General features: G+C 35.5%; 1 protein-coding gene across 1 annotated transcript; it reads right to left on the bottom strand.

Moving 5' to 3' along the window:
• Nucleotides 1-2,273: 2,273 nt before the first annotated feature.
• cacng1a (calcium channel, voltage-dependent, gamma subunit 1a) lies at nt 2,274-20,159 on the bottom strand. The gene is made up of 4 exons (XM_083521904.1): nt 19,692-20,159; nt 9,149-9,223; nt 5,045-5,182; nt 2,274-4,601 (listed from the first exon to the last, which is right to left on the bottom strand). Exons 1-4 carry the CDS (start codon nt 19,924-19,926, stop codon nt 4,369-4,371), a joined length of 681 nt encoding a protein of 226 aa, XP_083378030.1. The 5' UTR covers nt 19,927-20,159; the 3' UTR covers nt 2,274-4,368.
• Nucleotides 20,160-20,642: the final 483 nt, after the last annotated feature.

Genomic DNA, 20,642 nt, shown 5'->3' with positions numbered 1-20,642 from the left:
TAAAAGAGACATGTGATTGTTTTTAGTAAGAGTTTAATATAGGTGTGTGTTGTATTTTAAAATCCAATGCATGTACTCTAATTTTGAGTTTTGCTTGGCTGCTACCTTGGCCAGGTCTCTCTTATCAAAGAGAGGAACTTCTGGTCAAACAAATGTAAAATAAAATAAAAAATTTATTTATCTAATATAAGTTTTTCATGATCTTTATTTGGATGAATTTTACATGATTTAAAGCCATCAGAGGCCAGAGGTTTCCTGCAGAGACACACAGGCTTTGAAAGTTGGCGGTCTCTCCCTCGGGGAGTGTGAATTACCTGATTCTTGTTCATTGTAATTCCATATAGTCAGGCCCCGGTACTGCCGATTGCGCTGATGTTTGATTCATTGGCCTTTATTATTGTCGTGATTGCGTTCTCTGTGTGTCACTAGGCCCATTGTGAATGGGCGTGATTAGAAATGGGTGAAACCTAAAGAAGAATCACATGACTGCTGACGTCACTAGGCCTATTGTGAATAGGTGTGATTGGAAAAGTGCAAAACCTAAAGAAGAACCACATGACTTTTTTTCTGTGGGTTGGATTTTGTGAAATGCCTCTAAAGAAAAAAAAAAACACATAAGTATTCCCCTTTAAATATTTGTAGTTTTCTCAAAAAGTCATGATTTTGTGTAATTGACCTGTGCCATGTATGAGATTATAAGCCGCACCTGATTTTTAGAGATGTTTGCATTTTATACATTGATTTGTCTATCTTATATCTGAGATTCCATGCACAAATGTATATAAGCGACGTCTCGCTTTCCCAACAATGCATGACCTCTTTTTATCACCACGATGATAAATGACAATTATAACAATCATCTTGTCTATGTACTTAATCTGCTTTCAGACCCCTGGACGTTTCGTTTCTTTGAGGCGGACATGCCAGTTTCAATTAAAATGTCAATCAATTCAAATTTCCCAAGAAAGTTTGTGTAACTTGCACACGCCCAACTTCTTTCACATGCTTGTCAATCTCAGTAATACTAGACGTGTGAATTGTGAGCTTTAACTGAGCAAATCTTTTTGGCATCCACTCTTTTTTAGAAGGGTACATTAAATTGCAAGCAAGCGCATGCTCAAGCAAGCATAATCTGATGTCAATTAAATAGGTCTATGACTTGTATATGGCTAATATTTAATATGCATTTTGCATGAGATTGAATTGAAAAAATAAATGCCAGGGCCGCCTTATGTAAAAATATCCTAGCCAGGCTTTTGTACATATTCCATGAGAAGTTCTATCAGACTGTACGACTGTCAGACTGTTGAAATGAGATCATGAAAATATTTACCTGCTTTGACATCATCAGACAGCATGGAAAGGTAAATACAGACATATATACTTGTGAATACCTGCCAAAAAATTGGCAGATGATTTTTCTGAAAGGAGCTACAGAAATCTGCATCATGCACATGAGCTTAAAAGTATGAACTGTTCCTTTTATGCTTGTCTTAACAAAATATGAAGCACCAAGTATTTCTACTTGAACATGCAAAGCCTATGAAAACTATCCAGAACCTGATTTATTCCAACATATCATTACATAGAAATGGTAATTGTGTGTTATAAAATGACCAAAAGGCAAGTATTAACTTTTCAGAAGCCCATGAACTAATCTATGGTAAGAAAAAAAGCAATATTGTTTAAATCGTCAATCTTCCACTAGAGCCGAATTACACAATAATTTTTCATTTACAGTGGAATTGCACACATCACTTTTCAAACTTTAGGAGCATTAGACGTTTGTCAAGTCTCAGGAAAGCATGATTCTGACCTTGTTCCCATATTTGCTTGTATGGCATTCACCAAGGAACCTTTTCAATTTTACAGTTACTGTCTGACACCACGTACAAATTATTGATGTATGAAACGATACTCTAAAAAAGAATGAACCTGCATGCCAGCTTCTGTATTGAATTGAAATAAAAAGCAGTTGCATAAGAAGTTTTTGATGGGTAAACAGATGTAAAGTTTGAACTTTTAAGTTAATTTTGAACACAGCCTTCTGGATAACAGAGAATAAATGTCAAAATCTAATAAAGGAAGTGTTTTTAGATATGACAAACTCTATAAAAAAATATAGCAAAAAATTAATAAATAAATAATCTTCTTTACTAGCATATATTGAAAATGATATGGATTATGCAGACACAGAATAACCAAGGGATTACTGGTTTCATATAGAGAGAATTATATGAGTTATAAGAAATGATGGAAGAAAGAAAACAGAATTATTTGAAAGAAAAATGCCCCATGGAACAGAAAAAGTCTGATTCCAATGGGCTGCATTTATTTTCCGATAGAAATTCATAACATAGGATGCATACATCAAAAATGTTCACAATGGCAAATACATATTATTTGGTGCATAACTACAATATATCTGAAAACTTTCAGTTTAACCATGCACATAATCAAATGAATGAAAAAAAAGAAGTCTACACTTCTGATTTTCTCTACTTTACTATATTAAACTAATGAGAAAAGACATCTAAAAGAGTCTTCAGTAAGTAATACATGGATTATATATTAATTTCAGTCTGCAGAGGTCATCACACAGCTCTCAGAAAGGATCAGACCAGTTCAGTCTATTTTTCAGAGGAGGAGGAGGGAGATAAATAGAAGTGACAGCAGTTAACTAATAGTAAAAAATATCTACAAGCTTCATGCATGCTACCAGATAATACACTGCACCAAGCCTGGTTAAATGTTGAGTTTAATTAGATAGATTTCAGCAAGAAAATCAGCAAATAGCTTCATACATACAGGAGTGTAAAAAAAATAGTTCATTGCTATTATGTTTTCTATCGCTCACTATCTAATAGTATAACGCATGCATAGATGAGAATATCACTGTGAATATATGAGTTCATTTCGAATGATATTTCATTTTAAGGCACGGATTTCAAATTCAAAGGAGTTAAGAACGTTCCAAAGTGCCTATGTGTGAAGAATACTAAAAATAGTGACCTTCTGAACTGGAAGCATTTAAGATTAGCATTAAATGTGATTGGAAGACTTGCTGGGCAGGTGAGGCTGAATTGGCACTGCAGCTATAGAGAACTAGCCATTCTTTTTAATACTCCAAACTCCAGAAGAGAGAGAAAAAAGATAGCATTTGTGTTCACACCTGCCAGAACTGAAAGCACTCCAAAATTTCTGGCCAGACATTCAGAGGCCATGGCGAACTGCATATTAGCATTCTGTTCAGTGCCCAAAGCAGAGACACAGATCTAGTGTGTCTCAAAACAAGGCTAGCATAGAGGACTTGTACAAACATGTCCACAAATCTGCAACTTGCTATAATCGAGGTGGAAAAAAATAGAAACAGAATGCACAATCACTTTATAGATAAGGTCAGTTTAGTTAATGTTATGTTCAGCATTTAGAATCTTATTGCTTTTAAAAATAAAAAAAAAAGGTCTATGAGTTCCTGACAGCTTTAAAGCTACAGACGGTTTGTATATGTACAGAAAAAACACAGAACACATATGAAAAGCATAAATCTATTCCATCAAGTCAATTGCTTGGCGGTAATATATAGATTTAGACCATGATGGTACAGTTTTCTTTCGTTTTACAAAATTTCCTTAGGTAGAATCGCTGCACGTCAAGGATTTTTACCAACCACAGCCCACAAATTGCGTCCAACTCTTACTGACCTGTTGGTACGACCAGGCAACAATTTCAGCAAAGTCGGGGGTAAATAAATATGAGAAATGATTTAGCATTCCAAAATTTAATAAGAACTTTGACATGCTAATGCATTTTGGGATGATTGGAGCAATGTTTATATTCCGAATTTGATTTGAAGCAATGTTGCCAGAGTAAAAAAGGCATTAAACAGAGTATATCATTTTGTGACAGACAAGGATGAAACCAACATGCTATTACTATGCTAAAGAAGTTGTTTAATCATTTTTAAATATGTATGCCTGTCTATAGTCAAATTAAATCTATACATGTTTGTCTCCTATAGTAAACACGAAATGGAAAACTGCCCAATCCTGCACGGTTAAAATTGCGTAGCAGCTCGTTGCCAATCAAATGCGATTAAACTGAAGGACATGTTCCTTTGACATTAAATACAATCATTGTAGCATGTTTACATGTTACGTTTCATCTTACATCCGTTCTATTATAATAACCATTCATTATTAAGCATCAAACAATGTAATTCAGGGAGGTTCGAATCCCAAAGCCCATTGAACACAATATCAAAAAGAATACTCCAGTATTATGAAAATCCAAATTAGCTGTGTTTCTATGAGCCCCATGATTCCATGCAGCGGTGGCAAAACAATGCAGATTTCTCATAGCCTGGCTTTATCCAATGTGCTCTGGTTCTGCATCCATGCAGGTCTCCCATGGGTTCTTAGGCATTTGGGGCATGGAGAGGACAAGGAGAACGATCCCACTGAGAAAGAGGAAGACGAAGGCCGTGCAGGCGCAGGCAAAAGACCAGGAGTAGTGGTACTCAATCCAGATGGTGTCCTCACTCTCAATCATCCTCTTTACGGACTGCCTCATCACTTCCACCGAAATGATAGCACATACACCTGTGTGCAAAAGAGGGGGATAGTGATAAAGGAGAAAGAGGTAGGAAGTGAAATAATGGGCAATCTCTGACTGAACTTATGCAATAAATGAAAAAATAAAAACGGTGCATTTCTTTTTTTCAAAATTAGAAACTGTGTTGACTGTTAAAATGGACTTGGTACCATCAGGTAATATTATAATACTCAAGGCATTTTGTGTACATTGTGTAAATGTTGTAGTTGCCCAAAAAGACGTTTATTATATACTGTAATTTGAAAGTTAATAAAATTAATAATTCAATTGTCTCCCCTATTTGGGAAAAGCCTTGTGAGTAAAGTTCTCCCATGAAGCTAAGTGCCAAATCTGCACAAAACTTACACCATATGTGTTAATAATTTCAATATTATTTAAAAAATGTAAGAAAATTCATTATGAAAAGATATCCAGACACTTGTTGTCTTACCAGCAAATGCAAAGAACATTCCAGCAGGTTTGTGGAGATAGTCCTTGCCTTTCCTCAGAGATGCCAGAATGCACAGAGATCCCAGAATAATGAAGGCCAGACTGAAAACAGCAATCGCTGCTGCTGAGATGTTGTACTCTAAAATAAAGTCATTAAAATAAAATATGTTTTAAAATGATTCATAATATAATTCATATACAGGTAATTAATTGCTATGAAAAAACACCATATGGCATTATAATGAATAGAAATCTTCATATCCTGGTCAGTAGATCCTGAATTCTTGGATCCCGAAAACATTGAAAACAATGCAAGATTACACCCAACTTGGAATAGCAGGCAATATCAGAGCATCATAAACATCTATTCACACACTCATTCACACGTATAGGGTTAATCCACCTCCTGCTTATTTTCGTGTGGTGGCAGGAAACTAGAGAAACCTGCTTTGAAATGTGGAGAACGTGCTAAAGTCCACACAGACTGTAAACTGAGCTCAGGATATCTGTGGGGCTGCAACACAACTCACTGTGAATCTGAGACCAAATATGACGGGAATGAAATTGTGCTAAAGTTACTGAAAAAATTTTTAGATATCAAAAATTTATCATTGAAGAGTTGATATCAGTTTTTGACTATAAAAAAAACATCGGTTATGCAATGCACGAGTGCGACGTGTCTGGAACGCCACATGGAACGTCTGAACTCCTTTGTTTTCTTGTATCTTTTATGTTACCTTTATTTAATCACGTAACACAAAAACACCTTTTATAAAGGGCATATATACAGTGTTACTAATTACTGCTAATAAATGAATTATAATATGAGTCAAAATTAACAAATATACATGTAATAGCTGTTTATGCCTTTGAAGTCTAAAAGACTAAAATACATTTATGCATGCAACAGACTTCATTACAGAGTGTTTATTACACATTATACATGATAATTACTTATTATGCCTTATTTAACAATTCATAAGTTAAAATAGCTATGAAGTGTAATGCATGGTCATGTATAGGCACTAAACTTATACATTTCCAACTTTATAACCTCGTTATATCGGTAAAGTTGCTTTGGGACAATGTCCATTGTTAAAAGTGCATTGTTAAAACTGAATTGAATTAAATATAAATGTGTTATAAATGTGATATGAATTTTATACTATATATACAAAAATATTGAGCCCATATGACTTTTCCATACATATGTGCTTCATCCCCAACTGTTACCCCAAAGTTAGAAGCACACAACTATATAAAATGTCTTTGTGATTATGGTTTGGTAGAATTAAATATCCCTGTACATAAAGCACACTTCATGAAGATGTAGTTTTCATGGGTTGGGGTGAAAGATCTTAAATAGCCTATAGAGCTTTGGCCTCAACCCTATTGAACACCTTTGGGATGAATCAGAACGTTGCCTACACCCAAATTTCCAAATCTCCACAAGCACACTCCAAAATCTAGTGGAACATCTACCCTGAAGAGTGGAGGTTATTCTAACAGTAAACAGAGACTAAATGTGGAATGGGATGTTTAAAAAGTAGAATCTTATGGTCAGATGTCCACAAACCTTTTGCCATATAGTATAATTCAGTACACATTAACCAAACAGGAACCTAAATACATGATCAGATAAAGCAATATTTATTCAAATATTCCAGATTAAGTCAAATCATACAGTAGGATGACTTTGTGGCTCATGTGCACGAAAAAATGCTGGAAGCACAAACTCTGTCAGATGCTTATGGATCTGTGAAATCAAGAATTCAGATTGAGCATGACAGACACATCGCTTGCTTTAGAGCAATTCTTCCTCTTCAGACCACTGAGGCAGATCCTCAGCAGATTGTATGCGCTTAAGGCACGATCTACGGAATTATTACAGAATGGTGTTTTTTTGTGCTAATTATTACAGCAGCATCTGCCACTTATGGCTACTTAGACAAATCATTTCTTCAGACGACAAGCTTTGCTGTTGCTAACGATATACCGACTGAAGTTCACACACTTTACTGAGATTGATTTTAGTTCACCAAAATAATAACGTGCTGTCTTTATAGTGTAAGTGTTCATTTTTCAGCAGTGAAGGTCCTCTGAGCAGTGCAGTGTAAGCTTTAGGGTGTATTTCCAGCTATATTACAAGTTCAGACGGAATATAACATGCACAAGCGCTGAGAGAATAATAAAATAATCAAGAAGACAGAATGCTATGCTAACTACCAGGCTCAGCCTCATCACCCAGAAAACCCACTAACGCCATTCGCTGAGGCATGAGAATTGTTCATCACACCCCCTGCCACGATCCCCTTAGGGACAGTGTTCAAGATTACAAATTACATCCTGCATTGCAATGTTCACGTGTCTTTTACATGAACAAAACTTACTCTGCATGAATCTATACATTTAAAGTTGTTCAATTTATTAACAGAGTTGAGTTGAATGCATAAAGTAAGGATTTAAATACAGAAATGTTCAGAGGTTTTCTGACCTCAGACTTCATTCCAGACTTTAAGCAGTATTCAGATGATATTGAAGAAATCCAGTGCTCTGTCCGAGTCATGTGATTCCAGTAATGAAGTAAATGTAATTCGTTACTGTACTTAAGCAGCTTTTTTCCACGTGTCTGTGTTAAATGAAGTATTTCCATTTGGGAAGACTTTTAGTTTAACTTCACTACATTATAAAGTCAAATATCTCACTTTTTTTCTCAACGACATTTTTATTTACAGTATGAGTGGATTATAACTGGTCAAACACACAGCAAGTCAACAATCAAACCAGAGCATGTGTTATGTTTTGAACTTGATTTGATTGGCACTTGGTGGTTTCTAATTAGCACAAACATACCGTTCAGCATCAGTTTAACAGCAAGCAGAATATTTTGAGAAGAATAAATGAAAGGAAGAAACTCCCGACTCGAACTTGCCACAACACCTGTGGCCTTATTTGCACGATTTTATTAAAGTAGTTAAAAAAAAAGGTTTTGGGCTAATGACCATTTTAATACATATCAATCAGTGTTTGGCTTATTAATATAATTTTATTAATAGATTGGTGTGCTAAGAGTAACATTTGAGTCTTTTCACATAAATTAATTTGATTAAGCAAAGAGTCTTGTGACAAAAATGATAATACGGTAGATTTTAACTACTGTAGCTCTACTTGAACTCAAGTACATGGTTAGTATTGCAGTTATTTAGAGCACATAATAATTGAATGTCTTGTAATAAAAAATAAATAAAATACAAAAATACAAAATGATAGGACATGCTGGATCACGTGCTATATTGCAAGCTCCTAAATAATGTGTGGAAGATATTCAAACAAAAAGTTGATTACAACTAGGAGTATTCATGCAGCATTACAGTTATTCTAATGCTTGCCATATATTCATTCAAATATCATAGTATTTGTCTATTTTTCTTACATTTAATCTACTTTTTAAAATATAATAAGCTACATTTTATGTTAAATAGCGAAAAAAAAAAATCCTGTTTTCCTTTTCTCTTATTTTCTTTTTATTTATGTTTAAGAGTGGTCTAGATGCATGTCAGATGCTTCTGTGCAAGAAACAAATCTAAGAAGGTACGAACTACAAGCAGACCTCTGTATGTGGTCCTTTGTCCAAGCTAAAGTGCTTCGAAAACCTATTAACCTACAACTAAAAGTCAAGTGCAATGAGAATGATCCTTGCTGGACCCGAGGATCTGAGATCTCCCCTAGTGAGTAAAGAGCATTCTGGAAAACCGGCATGTCAAAAATCGGAGTTATCTCTCCAAAGTGAGCCACTTGTTTCAAGAGTCTACTTGAGTCTGTTGTCAGTCGCAATTGAACACTAGCAATTGGATCGACACTTCAGGTATGAGGATGATTGCTTTGCTTGGAAATGTTCGACTTTATAGAATCATATTCTTTGGATCTTATCTTATCTGTATTGTTTTGACATAACAAAATACGTTAGCTAGACAATTAGCTATAATGACTCATAGATGGGCCACTGTAGATTGAGAACACACTCCCAAACCTTATATTATTAGCCTTCCAGTTCAATGGACATTCGAGTGGATTCGAATCTCCTCTCTCATACAGATATTCTTACCTCTTTGTGTTTTAACCTCGAATATCTCTGAGTCTTGTCCAGGAGTGAAGTGTCTGAAGTAGGAACAGTTGACCTCTGTGAGTAAAAAAATACAAAAGGACAGAAGAACGCTGTTACTGGAGAATTATTACAAACATAAAATGCATAGACATACTGTATGATAGATAGATAGATAGATAGATAGATAGATAGATAGATAGATAGATAGATAGATAGATAGATAGATAGATAGATAGATAGATAGATAGATAGATGTTGTACCTACTGTGGGAGCATGATATAACATTTGAATCTCTGCTAATCTATCTATCTATCTATCTATCTATCTATCTATCTATCTATCTATCTATCTATCTATCTATCTATCTATCTATCTATCTATCTATCTATCTGTCTGTCTGTCTGTCTGTCTGTCTGTCTGTCTGTCTGTCTGTCTGTCTGTCTGTCTGTCTGCTTGCTTATGCACAGGGAAATTGAATGCTACTGCATCCTAGACATCATATAAAATTGTGTGCCTCTAACTTTGTTGTCCTAACACTTTTGTAAAAATATTTAGGGAGTAAACAACTGGTCAGTTTAGACTCCTTTTTTTTTTTTACATACCATGTCATATTGTTCATAATTATGATTTTGATCTTTGTCTTGGTTTTTGCATCTATTTACTGCCTTTTTTCATACAGTTCTAAAAAATATATAACATTATAAAATAATAATGTGATAATTGCATTTAAATTATATATATATATATATATATATATATATATATATATATATATATATATATATATATATATACATATATATATATATATATATATATATATATATATATATATATATATATATATATATAAAAGTATGTATAGTAAAGTGCACCCAGAACTGTCTCTGCCACCTGACCCATATCACATTATCAGTAAGACAACCATTTCAGTTTGCCATGTTTGCTTTCAGTCAAAGCCTTATAAATTGTCTAAATTAAATAAGCAACAAAACATCCAATACCACCATTTCCTGAAGCGTTTCATTCCTATTGCAATACACTGTGTGCTTACACAATTTGTATTTGTTAAAAAAAGAACATAACATCCATTTAAAGTTACATTTAATATTGGGAAACATGCACAAAACAAGTACCTATTATCACTTACGCTATTATAGCTATAAACGTTGTCACACATTTAGAGCTTTACCTCCCTTAACTGAAGACTCCTTCTAAAAATGTGATAATGCCTCAACATGAAAAAAGCATACTCATATCAACAATGGCACAGTACTCACACTGAATGTACTGCTGTCCAAGCACCTGTTCTTGAATATTATTCAACATCTACTGACTAATCAAATTCAGGAATAATTATGCTGTGGTAGAAATAATATCAACTAATGATGTTTGATGCTATTTATATTTGAATGGATAGGATCACACCGATCAAACCAGCACTTATGACTAAGTCTTCTATTTCATAGCTCTATTTTAGGACTCCGCACTCCTCTCAGCTGTAAAATCATGAACATTTTATGCATTTAAACTCTTCAAGAAAGGAAATATGATCCAGTGCAAGACACTGAGACTCTATGAACACCACCAGCACCATGACACTTGGGGAACATTGAACACATAGCAATTTGTACTTGTCAATGCCTTTTAGAGCCCTACCCATACAGACAGTACTCAAGGCTGCTGACAAGTGTTAAACCCACTGCGGCTAAATATTTACCATCTGAAAATGTGATTACAATAGATGTAAGTGGCAAAGTAAGACTGGCAATATTAGCAGAAAATATTAACAAAGTAGGTCCTTTAGTGGAAGTAGGTGAGAGCTGTGCCAAGTACACAACAACTGGTGAGTAAAAATTATTAAAATTATAATATAAATAAATGCAAAAGTCATATTATTAATTTTTAAAACAAATTCTACACTACTCATCTTATTTTATTAGATTTTAACTTTAAGTTTATTTTTAATCGCAAATAATTCTGCTTAATTCTTTGCATTTAGACAAAAACAAGACAATTTAAAGGTTGCTTAAAAAACATAAAAACAGGTTTACAGTATGCTTCTTTATCTACTTTTAGCATGTATTTCATAACCTCAGAATGAGAAATATTAGATTTGGTGTGTTATAATAGCCTCCACTGTTCTGAGAAGATGTTCCACTAGACTTAGTGTGGATGTGAAGATTTGTACTCATTTAGCCAAAGTGTGTTAGTAAAGTCAGGTATTGATGTAGGGTGAGGAGGCCTGGGGTGCACTCAGCATTCAAGTTTATGCCAAATGTGTTCAATAGGGTTGATGTCAGAGCTCTATAGCAGGCTACTCAAGAATTTCCTCTCCCATGTAAACCAGATCTTCATGATGCTGGCTTTGTGCACAGGGGAGTTGTCATGCTGGAACATTTTACGGTCTCTTAGTTTAAGTGAGGAGAAAATATTCAATGCCACCGTGTCCAAAAACATCCTGTACAATTGTGTGCCTCCAATTTTGTGGTTAAGGATATTGCAGGAAAATCTGGGTGTCCCAATACTTTTGTCCCTAATGTGTATATTAAGACAATTTTCAGTATGTGGTGCAAACCAACTTTTCCAACTCTGCCAACCTTGTGTCAGTTAACACAAGTATGAGGCTAAATACACAATTCAGATACATTAGTGTACTTCTGTTGAATATCAGGTCATTTTTTTTTCAAACCCAAACTGATTTAAGAGATGAAGGATTGTACCAGGTAATTATTTTATTTAGATTCCAGACAAATTAATCCATAGCAATAATCATTACTGACTTAAATAAATTTTGTATTTTTTTCTTTTTTACAAACCTGCAGTCAAATTGTCTGTGAACTGCGTTCTTTCATGGATGGTTAAACCAGTTGCAGTTTGCTGTGTAATCGATCTGAGTCCCACAGATTTTCAATGCAGCATGCTGGGTGTGGCAGCAGCTGCCAATGCTATTTTGAACCAAACATTGTAAATCCTGTGTTGCGATTTAATTAATGTTCTTCCCATGTTGTCTAGCACACACATTACATTCATATTTCAAGCTTGTATTTCTATTTAAAGAAACATCTGGGTTTTCATGTCCCTCTTTTTATGGCTTAAGCCATTCTTGCAAATAAATTGTCATTTTTATGTTGTGAGAAAATGTCCCATTCCATACAGTCTTTTGGATTTTCCACTGTTTTTTAGTATTTATCATAAAACATTCTGTTTTTACTTGTTTACCATTCCTGCAATAGATTCCTCAAACACAGTACTGGTACCATCTGGGGAATAGACCTACAGGCAACAAACCGATAAACCCAACAAGGTCAAACTAAGTGCAGAAGTGAATAAGCTGCATGACAGAAAGTCTTGTTTTCCTTCCACACAGAGCACTAAGGTAATAAAATGGACAAAACAAATAATGCCCTGTTTATTGTACCAGGCAAGACAGAACTCTTTTGTAATTATGTAGTCAAATTAATTGACCAAAGTGTCACTGCAGCATGTATTTTAGCAGGTTATTTATTAGCCACCGGGTACTGCTGGTTATTTGGAGCACATGTGGGTGGTAAAATTTTAGGAGCACGTCTGGCTATACAAAGAAATGGCTAAATAAACCATAGCCCAGTTAATGCGTTAATGTTTTATGTGGTGTTGGTTTTAGTGGCCATCTTCAAGGCAGCAAACCATTTTGTTATACACTCACCAAGGCTAAAAATAAATAATAGAGTCTGACCCAAATTTGCGTCTATATTCTGAGGTTTCAGTGGGCTTATTTTGATCTCAGATCAGGCTAAATCTTAAGCCAAGATATGCTAAAAGCGTTTGCACCAACACTGATATCACATTGGTTTTATACTGACTACACATCGGATCAACACTAAGCCTCCTTTGAGCCAGCACTGATCCTTTACTGGCAACCGAATGGTTGAAAAAAGGAGAAAGCTCTAAGTTCCTAATTTGTGTTCCTTTAAAACTGGGTAAATGAGGCACCGACAAGTGCAATGAACCTTTCTGCAGTTCAGTTGAAGCAAAAAACCTGGGTCCTTAACCGTCTTAACACCAGCAAGTAAATATGAGAAGAACTTTAACTCCCAGACTGAAGTCCAGTAAGCCTTGTCATTCCTCAACATCGCCGTTGAATTCGGTATTTTTATAATTTTTTTTGTTTTTCACATCATCTGGATATTTTGCAGTGTATTTTCATTTATTACTAAAGAGAGAAAAGAGATCCACCTGAGTTTCATGCCAAGGCCTAGGGTCTCTTGCTATCTTGCTACTTGAGGCCTAAACCAAGGATTCTTCTGTTTTGCTAGTTCCACCTTAACAAGGAAACGAGAAAGCCCATGTATGCCAAAGAAAAACAGGTACCACCCACCTACGGGAGAGGAGGTTCTTATGTTGTCTGATTTCGGTGCATCAAACTAGGTTTTTCTTCCCGTCTGAACTAGGTATAAAGGTGTATTCTGATCTTTGCACATGACTTCATTGAACCACTGGCATGTTGGGTCTCTGATCCTCTTGACACTTTCATCGCCATTTTCATCAATCCACTGTTATACAGGTTTCTGTTTCTCTAAATCTATGCAGGTTTTCTAAACTCCCTTTGCTAACTAGTTTTCCCAAACGTCCAGGTACTTTTGCTGACTCACTGTAAGTTCCTTGGTCAGGTACCCAGTATCATGGAACTGGTGTCGGTGGTGCCTTGTCAGTGTTCCGTTTGTTTGTTTTTTTTGGTCATTGGTTTTCTTTTCTGCTACCTCTTCTGTGTTACTGTCTCTATCTGATATTTAATTATCTGACAATTATTGTCTGATCGTACATTTTGTTCTGTTAAATTTGACTTTATCGTACCATGTTATATTTTACATTAAAACTCTCTACTTTGAAATGACCCCTGTAATAAACTAGAATAGAATGATTTTTGGTTTGCCCTTTATAAAACTCTAAGCACCCACACTTCAGGCGTTTATACGTTACTGCTGGTATGTTCAGTTGTGGATGTCAGTCAGCATATGTCACCTAAAGCTAAAGCTCAAACTTCTGCTGCATCTCTTGCTGGACCTTTACATAAAATTTTATGACTTTGGCAGACACCCTTATCCAGTGTGTCTTGTAGAAATGCTTTGAAGTCTCCATCAATAAGTACATACTGACACTATTTCACTAGGTCATATGCTAAGAATACCAGTCTGTTGGGGAGATACTGTGATATAGAAAGTAAAGCAACAAACTACACTTTTTTGTTTTAATTAAAGTGCTACTTGAAGTATTTTAAAATCCGGTAGGTATTTAGTCATTGTTTGAAGACCTCCAACTGTTCAGCTGTTCAGACATTTAGAGGAAGTTTATTTCACCACCCAGGTGCCAAAACAGAGAAGAGTCTTGATGCATGCATTCCTTGTACCCCTGCAGACAGCTGACTATTTACACAGTCTAAATTTGGGCTTTGGAATTGTACTGCTCTCATACCCTTGCTGTATGCATTCAAAAATTGCTTAGCACAACCTACCAGAAAGGTTAGAATCAGAACATATCCTGTCACACTTCAGATAGGAAATCATTTATTTGAAACACTTTTGCAATCCAAGTTATTCTGACTGATTGCAGGCCAAGAATTTTTGTCATGTTCTATTAAAAGGTCATTCATTTATCAATTTGTTCATCAGCTTGTTTAAGTGTCGAGGTTCACTACTTTGTTGACGTATTTTACCACATCATACACTATATCATATAACAGGTCAGTTAAAAAGTCTCACAATTCTACTGGTTCAAGAATCAAGAATCTTGAAAAGATTATTAGCTAGGTTTGGGAATTTGTTGGAAATATTTGTTAAAAAAAGCTAATATTCCAATTCACTGTCTATGCTTAAGTACTTTATCGCTATTCTCACAACTAAACACCCAGGGGGGCACCAAGGGCCTTGCTCAAGGGCCCAAGATTGGCAACCTGGTATGGCCATGAATTGAACCACAAACCCAGGATCCAAAGTCCAAAGCCTTTTTTAAACAATGCATGAATTTTAAACGAGTCATGTATGTATGGCATATTTTAGTAACAAAGTAAATATGTTTTATGAATTTTTATGATTTAATCTATTAATCTAATTTATGAATTTATAAATTGTATGATTTAATCTCATCACTATAATTCCTCCACAATTCCAGCAACCATTGTGGTTCACTGCTTCATTGTGGTTTAATACTTCCAAACAAGCAAAGCTTTGGTCTGATTGACCAACTTGCTTGGATTTTTGCCTTTGTGTGTTTTACAACTTGCAATTAATACGCTGTGTTAAGTAATTTCAGTTCAGGCCAAGACTGAATACTTACAAAAGTCTTAAGTAAAGTCATATCTTAGGCAAATTTCTCTTTCACAATGCTGTTATAGCAACACTCTATATCTCTGTACACCCTACTATAGAAGAGTACACAATATGCATTTCCAGGTATTTTTAAAACCATAACAATATTCTAGCAAAAATGTAGTTCTAGGAAACAGTACTTTCTTATATGGCACTGCATAGAATAAATCCAGAAATGTTTACAAAAAAACACTAAGCCACACCCTCTAGACTTTTGGCATATAAGTCACGCATACACTTATAATTAAATTTTGTTCACTAGAGATGATATAGACAATATCATAATATTTTTTATTATTATTCATTTTGTCTATATTGAAAATGCTGATGTGGTTCTCAGATGGCACTATCATCTTTTCTTTATCTGTTCTGATTACCCAGATGAAAGTGTGATTAAGGTGTGCTGTGGGTCTAACCTGGCTGATTTCGTTTTTTAATATGAGGGACAAAACTTCATTCAGGGTCATGGTGGAGCTTTAAGGGTGGAAGCTTTTTTAGGAAAATAAAGTGTCACTTTGGATGTGTATGCAGGACACTGTAGATACACAAAGTTAAAACACTCATACACAAAATTATTCACACTTAGAGGCAATTAGGTGTAGACAATCCAGTCTCATGGATGATTTTGGGAGAAAACCACAAGCCTAGATAACCTATAGTACAGAAACACAAGAAGAACATACAGTGTGAACTGAGCCCATCAAGTCAGGACCTTTAAGGAGGCAACTATCCCTTCAAACCACCAACATACACATATTGTATTGTAGGACGGAGAGGGGCTTAACTTAATTTACAGGCATAATGAAAGACAAATTTGTTTCCTGATTGGCTGGATGTTCTCATAAATGGGAGATTTCTGGGTGCTTTTTTTTTTCTTTCTGAGAATCTGAATATATTGACAGTTTGCACAATGTGAGGAAAACTTCAGACAATTAGGATCCATTAACAGTTCCAGATTCTCATCACTAAAATAACATACGTTTGTTTCATGAAACAAATTTTGACACGTATTACATGAGAAGTGCTGCAGGGGTGTTCGAAATATTGGGATGATTTCCAAGACATGTTTCACATGGTTTATGATTATCACATTATTACAGCAATACATTTGTGACAGTGGCATGTTAGGGCACAAGGGATTGTTCTAGCCAGTGAACATATGGTGTTTAAGCCCTATAAGCCCATCTACAGGGCCACCCATGTTCCAATTATGTGTAATGATGCACCCACTGTGAAACAAACCCTAGAGTATTTTAAGTTGAATTACTGAGATGACCGGGTGGCTAAACTTTTCAAACAAGTCTTGACATCGTCTTTTTTTAAGTAGAAAAGTGTGCATGCTGGTAAAGGAATTTACATGCCTAGCCATAAGGGACACTGGGTTGAAAAGTTAGATTTGGATAATTTGGATAATTTAAACAGAATACACAGCTGAACTCTGGTATTATGTAAAAATGGATACAAATTTACTGTATATATAAAGATGCTGTAATAAGGTTTCACCCTGATTTATAGAGAAATTTTAATCTGTATATGATTTTCTTTCATTTGCTTATATCTTTAAAGTAATGTTTGTTGTAAAGAATACTTTTTTGCTTTTAAGGTCGAAACTGAAAAGAGAGATTGAGTTACTTACAACAGGTGCCTTGGTAGACCTGTTGTCACCTCTAACAAACCCAGTTCAGGCCAGAAGAAACAGAAATAAACAACTTTGTAATCTATAGCTAATAGTAAGTACTTTAATAACTTCAAACTCTATAAAAGACACAAATTCAAAATGGTGTTATTTATTTTATTTTTTTTTTATCATTGTTAGCATGACTGAACACCCAGTTCTACTTCTTACTATACCAAAATTACTCTTGACAGTTTTTTTCAGACATGGTATCTTTTTTCTTGGCTCACCTTTCCTCTCTTTTACATCCTGTCTGTCTCTATTTCCTTCTAGCTTATCTTTTTTCCCCCCTCTATTTGCTCTTTATGTGGCTGTTTCACATGCTTGTCTGGATTTGTGCCTGAGGTAATACAGGGTGAGAATGCAAACAGGCAAGGGAGCGTCTACATCATTTAACTTCTATTCCAGAAGGCACCATGAACCCTTGATGTTTTCTCAGTTAAAGAACATTTGTTGGTGGACCTGTAACTTATAAGACACAATGTAAAACAGTATTTTCACACAGTTGAAACTGTGTTCTTGCTTGTGTTTTCTTCTTTCTTATTGATAAAAATTCATTGTTTACATGCAATTTACATCCACCAGATATAATTTATTAAAACCTGAAAAACATCCAAGATACTCCCAGAAGTCTATAAATAATTGCTATTTATTGTTACTAGCAGGTTCTCAATAAAGACTCATAAAACCCTGTATATTGACACCTGCTTTAAAACCTCTCATTTTGTATAGTGCTATTACAGATATAATCTCTTTCAACAAATGGAGCAATCTCGTTTGACCACATCACATAAACTTTTATCTAATCCAGAAAACTGGATAATTGTAAAGCTCTGGTTATATGTATGATAAGAGAGTGTGCTGCCTGTTAGCAGAAGCCTTTTAGCTCTTCTTTTAGAGGGTTAAAAATAATAGTAAGGTATTTCTGCTAATGGAGGTCATTCAAGAAAGGGATAAATGTAAGGGTAAGGTCACCTGGCTTTGCTAGTGCATTAATGGATATGCTACGGTTTGGAAACTCAAGCCACTTGCTAATTACTGTTTTACTTCGCACAAGCAAACGACTTAGCTCGAGTGGAATGTGGCTAAATGCTGAGAGTATTTGTCCCAGTATCATGTATAGCTTGACAATGTCACATGTGACATGCTAGTCTGTGACTGCATGGATTTTAGACCACCCAAAAAAGCCTATTTGGCTCTTTAGCACACATGAAAGGTTATGCCACAGCATTGCCAACATGTCTGCCGCTTCATCACGGATTAGATATCTCCGACCTGAATAACGATAATAATAAATCACTGACTCAACAACATGCAGACTCGTAAGGAAGCAATAGGTTTAAACATGCTAGCAAATAACTATAAAACACGTGCCCAAAACATGTAGACAGGTCAAAACATGGAAACAGTACTGCTGTAATGAGCAGCCTTGTCACTTTAGCACGAGCACCAAATACTTTTATGATTGCAAGCCACATTGCTGATGCATGTGCGTATTAGCAAATCGCTTACTATGAAATGCTGAATCCCAGATCTAAACCTTTGAACCAAATGTCTGTTAGACATAGATTTACAATCTTTACCCTGTAGTAAAGATTGTAGTAATGTTTGTTGTAAAGAATACTTTTTTGCTAAATTCATTTGAGAAATGGATTGTAGACCTTATTCCTCTATGGTACTAAAATAATTATTAAAGAAATAGTTAAGAGAAAAGGCATTAATACACTCCTTCACTTCATACTTTCTGTAAATCAGGTCATTCATTATTCTTACACATATACTGTATACTTATGTGCTACATCTGGGTACAATTCTTTGTAGACACGTAGCTTCCTCTGCCAAACTAGCTACACAATAAACTAACGTAGCTAGGACTAATAGAAGTTTATCACACCAAAAAATCCTTAGAGTAAATATTTGTCTGATGGGACCTAGCATTCTCTGTAATATTACATAGGCATGCTAATGTACAGGTGATATGTAAATTGGTGCAAAGTTAGCCAAGCAAACAATAAACTCTTAACATGTCTTAGCTGATCCAGGGGGTCTAATAAATGCATTATATTTAACAAATCATTTAGCTAATTGCCAAACGATAGCAATGTTAATATTGATTTAGGTACAGGCAGTCCTGGAGATGGAGATGTGTTCTGATGACTCCATTGTAACTTGAAAACAACAAGTCGAGAGTCTTAAAAAACGGTAATCAGTATATCAGTATTTAATAAGTTAACAAATTATAGTACATAATTTAGCTAAACAGGGCAATGTACAGTGGCATACTGTATAAACTATACAGTATATATGTATGTGGTAGCGGGTGACACGTGCCGGGTCGTGAGTGGAGAGCGGTTCATACGCTATTACATTTGCTTGCCGCGCAAACTTGAATATTTGTACAATTTTGTCATCACATTCGTCATTGTAAGATTTCTAAATCTTAAGTGGAACCATAATAAATGGTGAATGTAAAAAAATAGCAGACATATAACATGATTAACTCACACCAGCAAGACTTACCTCCTGGCAGACTGAGTGGTCCACATCCTTGATTAACAGTCTCTGGATCGTCAATGTAAATGACCTTCTTGCAGAGCCTCCACAATCCGAAGTGGGCTGCCTCACAGGTACTGTTGACCTTGTCTACCTGGTGGCTTAACACAGCCCAGTGATCGGTCACCACTGCTGTAAACATGCACACTATGCCTATCAGGATGACCACATATGTGATCTTCACCTTTGTGCTCTTTTGCATGGCGCCTCACGTTTTTCCTTGTTATCCTGGCGAAAGAAACACAACTGGGCGACCCAGAATCGGCCTTGTGTACGCTCTGGGGATGAGCGAATGGATATAGTCAGCTTGGCCCTAGTGGTCTTTAGTTCGACAGACTTGATGCAGCACTGTGCGTGAGGACTGATTACGAGAGCCAAATGGCAGTGGCATTGATTTACACAGGGCCTTTGAAGCGGCCTGCAGCTGTTGAGATACATCAGGAAAGTTGATGACCGTGCCGGCTGTCTCATACATGCAAGCTTAAGGGAGGGGGACAGGGAATGAACCGAGCTTCTATAAATGTGTGGTGAAACATGGAGTCAGCCAGTTGGCTTCTCACATTTCATAAGCGTGGGCAGGGGTGTGGTTGCCCATGCGAAGTGAACAAACACACAAATAAAAGTGGAAAATCCACCATACGCTATTACGCTATTTAGCTTTATTAATATATTTGTATCTAGATTTAATATCCATAAAATCTTCACTACATGATGTCTCATGAGTCAGAACAATTCCAGTACAATTCCTGTACAAGTTGTGGATTCCCTGCTTAAACCTGAATCATCTTATTTGTTACCAGGGTTTAGTGTGTAATATTTCTTTCATGACTACCTATGGATGTGTTATTTATGTTGTCAAATACATGTGTGAATGTGTGAAATGTGTGAAAATGAGTCTTGAATCATCTCTAGATCGTT

Source organism: Silurus aristotelis (assembly GCF_946808225.1).
Source record: "Silurus aristotelis genome assembly, chromosome: 2".
NCBI classification, from domain to species: domain Eukaryota; kingdom Metazoa; phylum Chordata; class Actinopteri; order Siluriformes; family Siluridae; genus Silurus; species Silurus aristotelis.
The sequence above is the reverse complement of the archived record's forward strand: the minus strand, read 5'-3'. Positions and strand labels throughout refer to the sequence as shown.

Bases quoted from the DNA above. Each gene is read 5' to 3' on its own strand.
- cacng1a (XM_083521904.1), bottom strand. From the start codon at position 19,926: ATGCAAAAGAGCACAAAGGTGAAGATCACATATGTGGTCATCCTGATA. The intron at 5,183-9,148 runs GTAAGAATATCT...ACTTTATTTTAG, and splicing joins CGAGGTTAAAACACAAAGAG to AGTACAACATCTCAGCAGCA. The intron at 4,602-5,044 runs GTAAGACAACAA...TTTTGCACACAG, and splicing joins AATGTTCTTTGCATTTGCTG to GTGTATGTGCTATCATTTCG.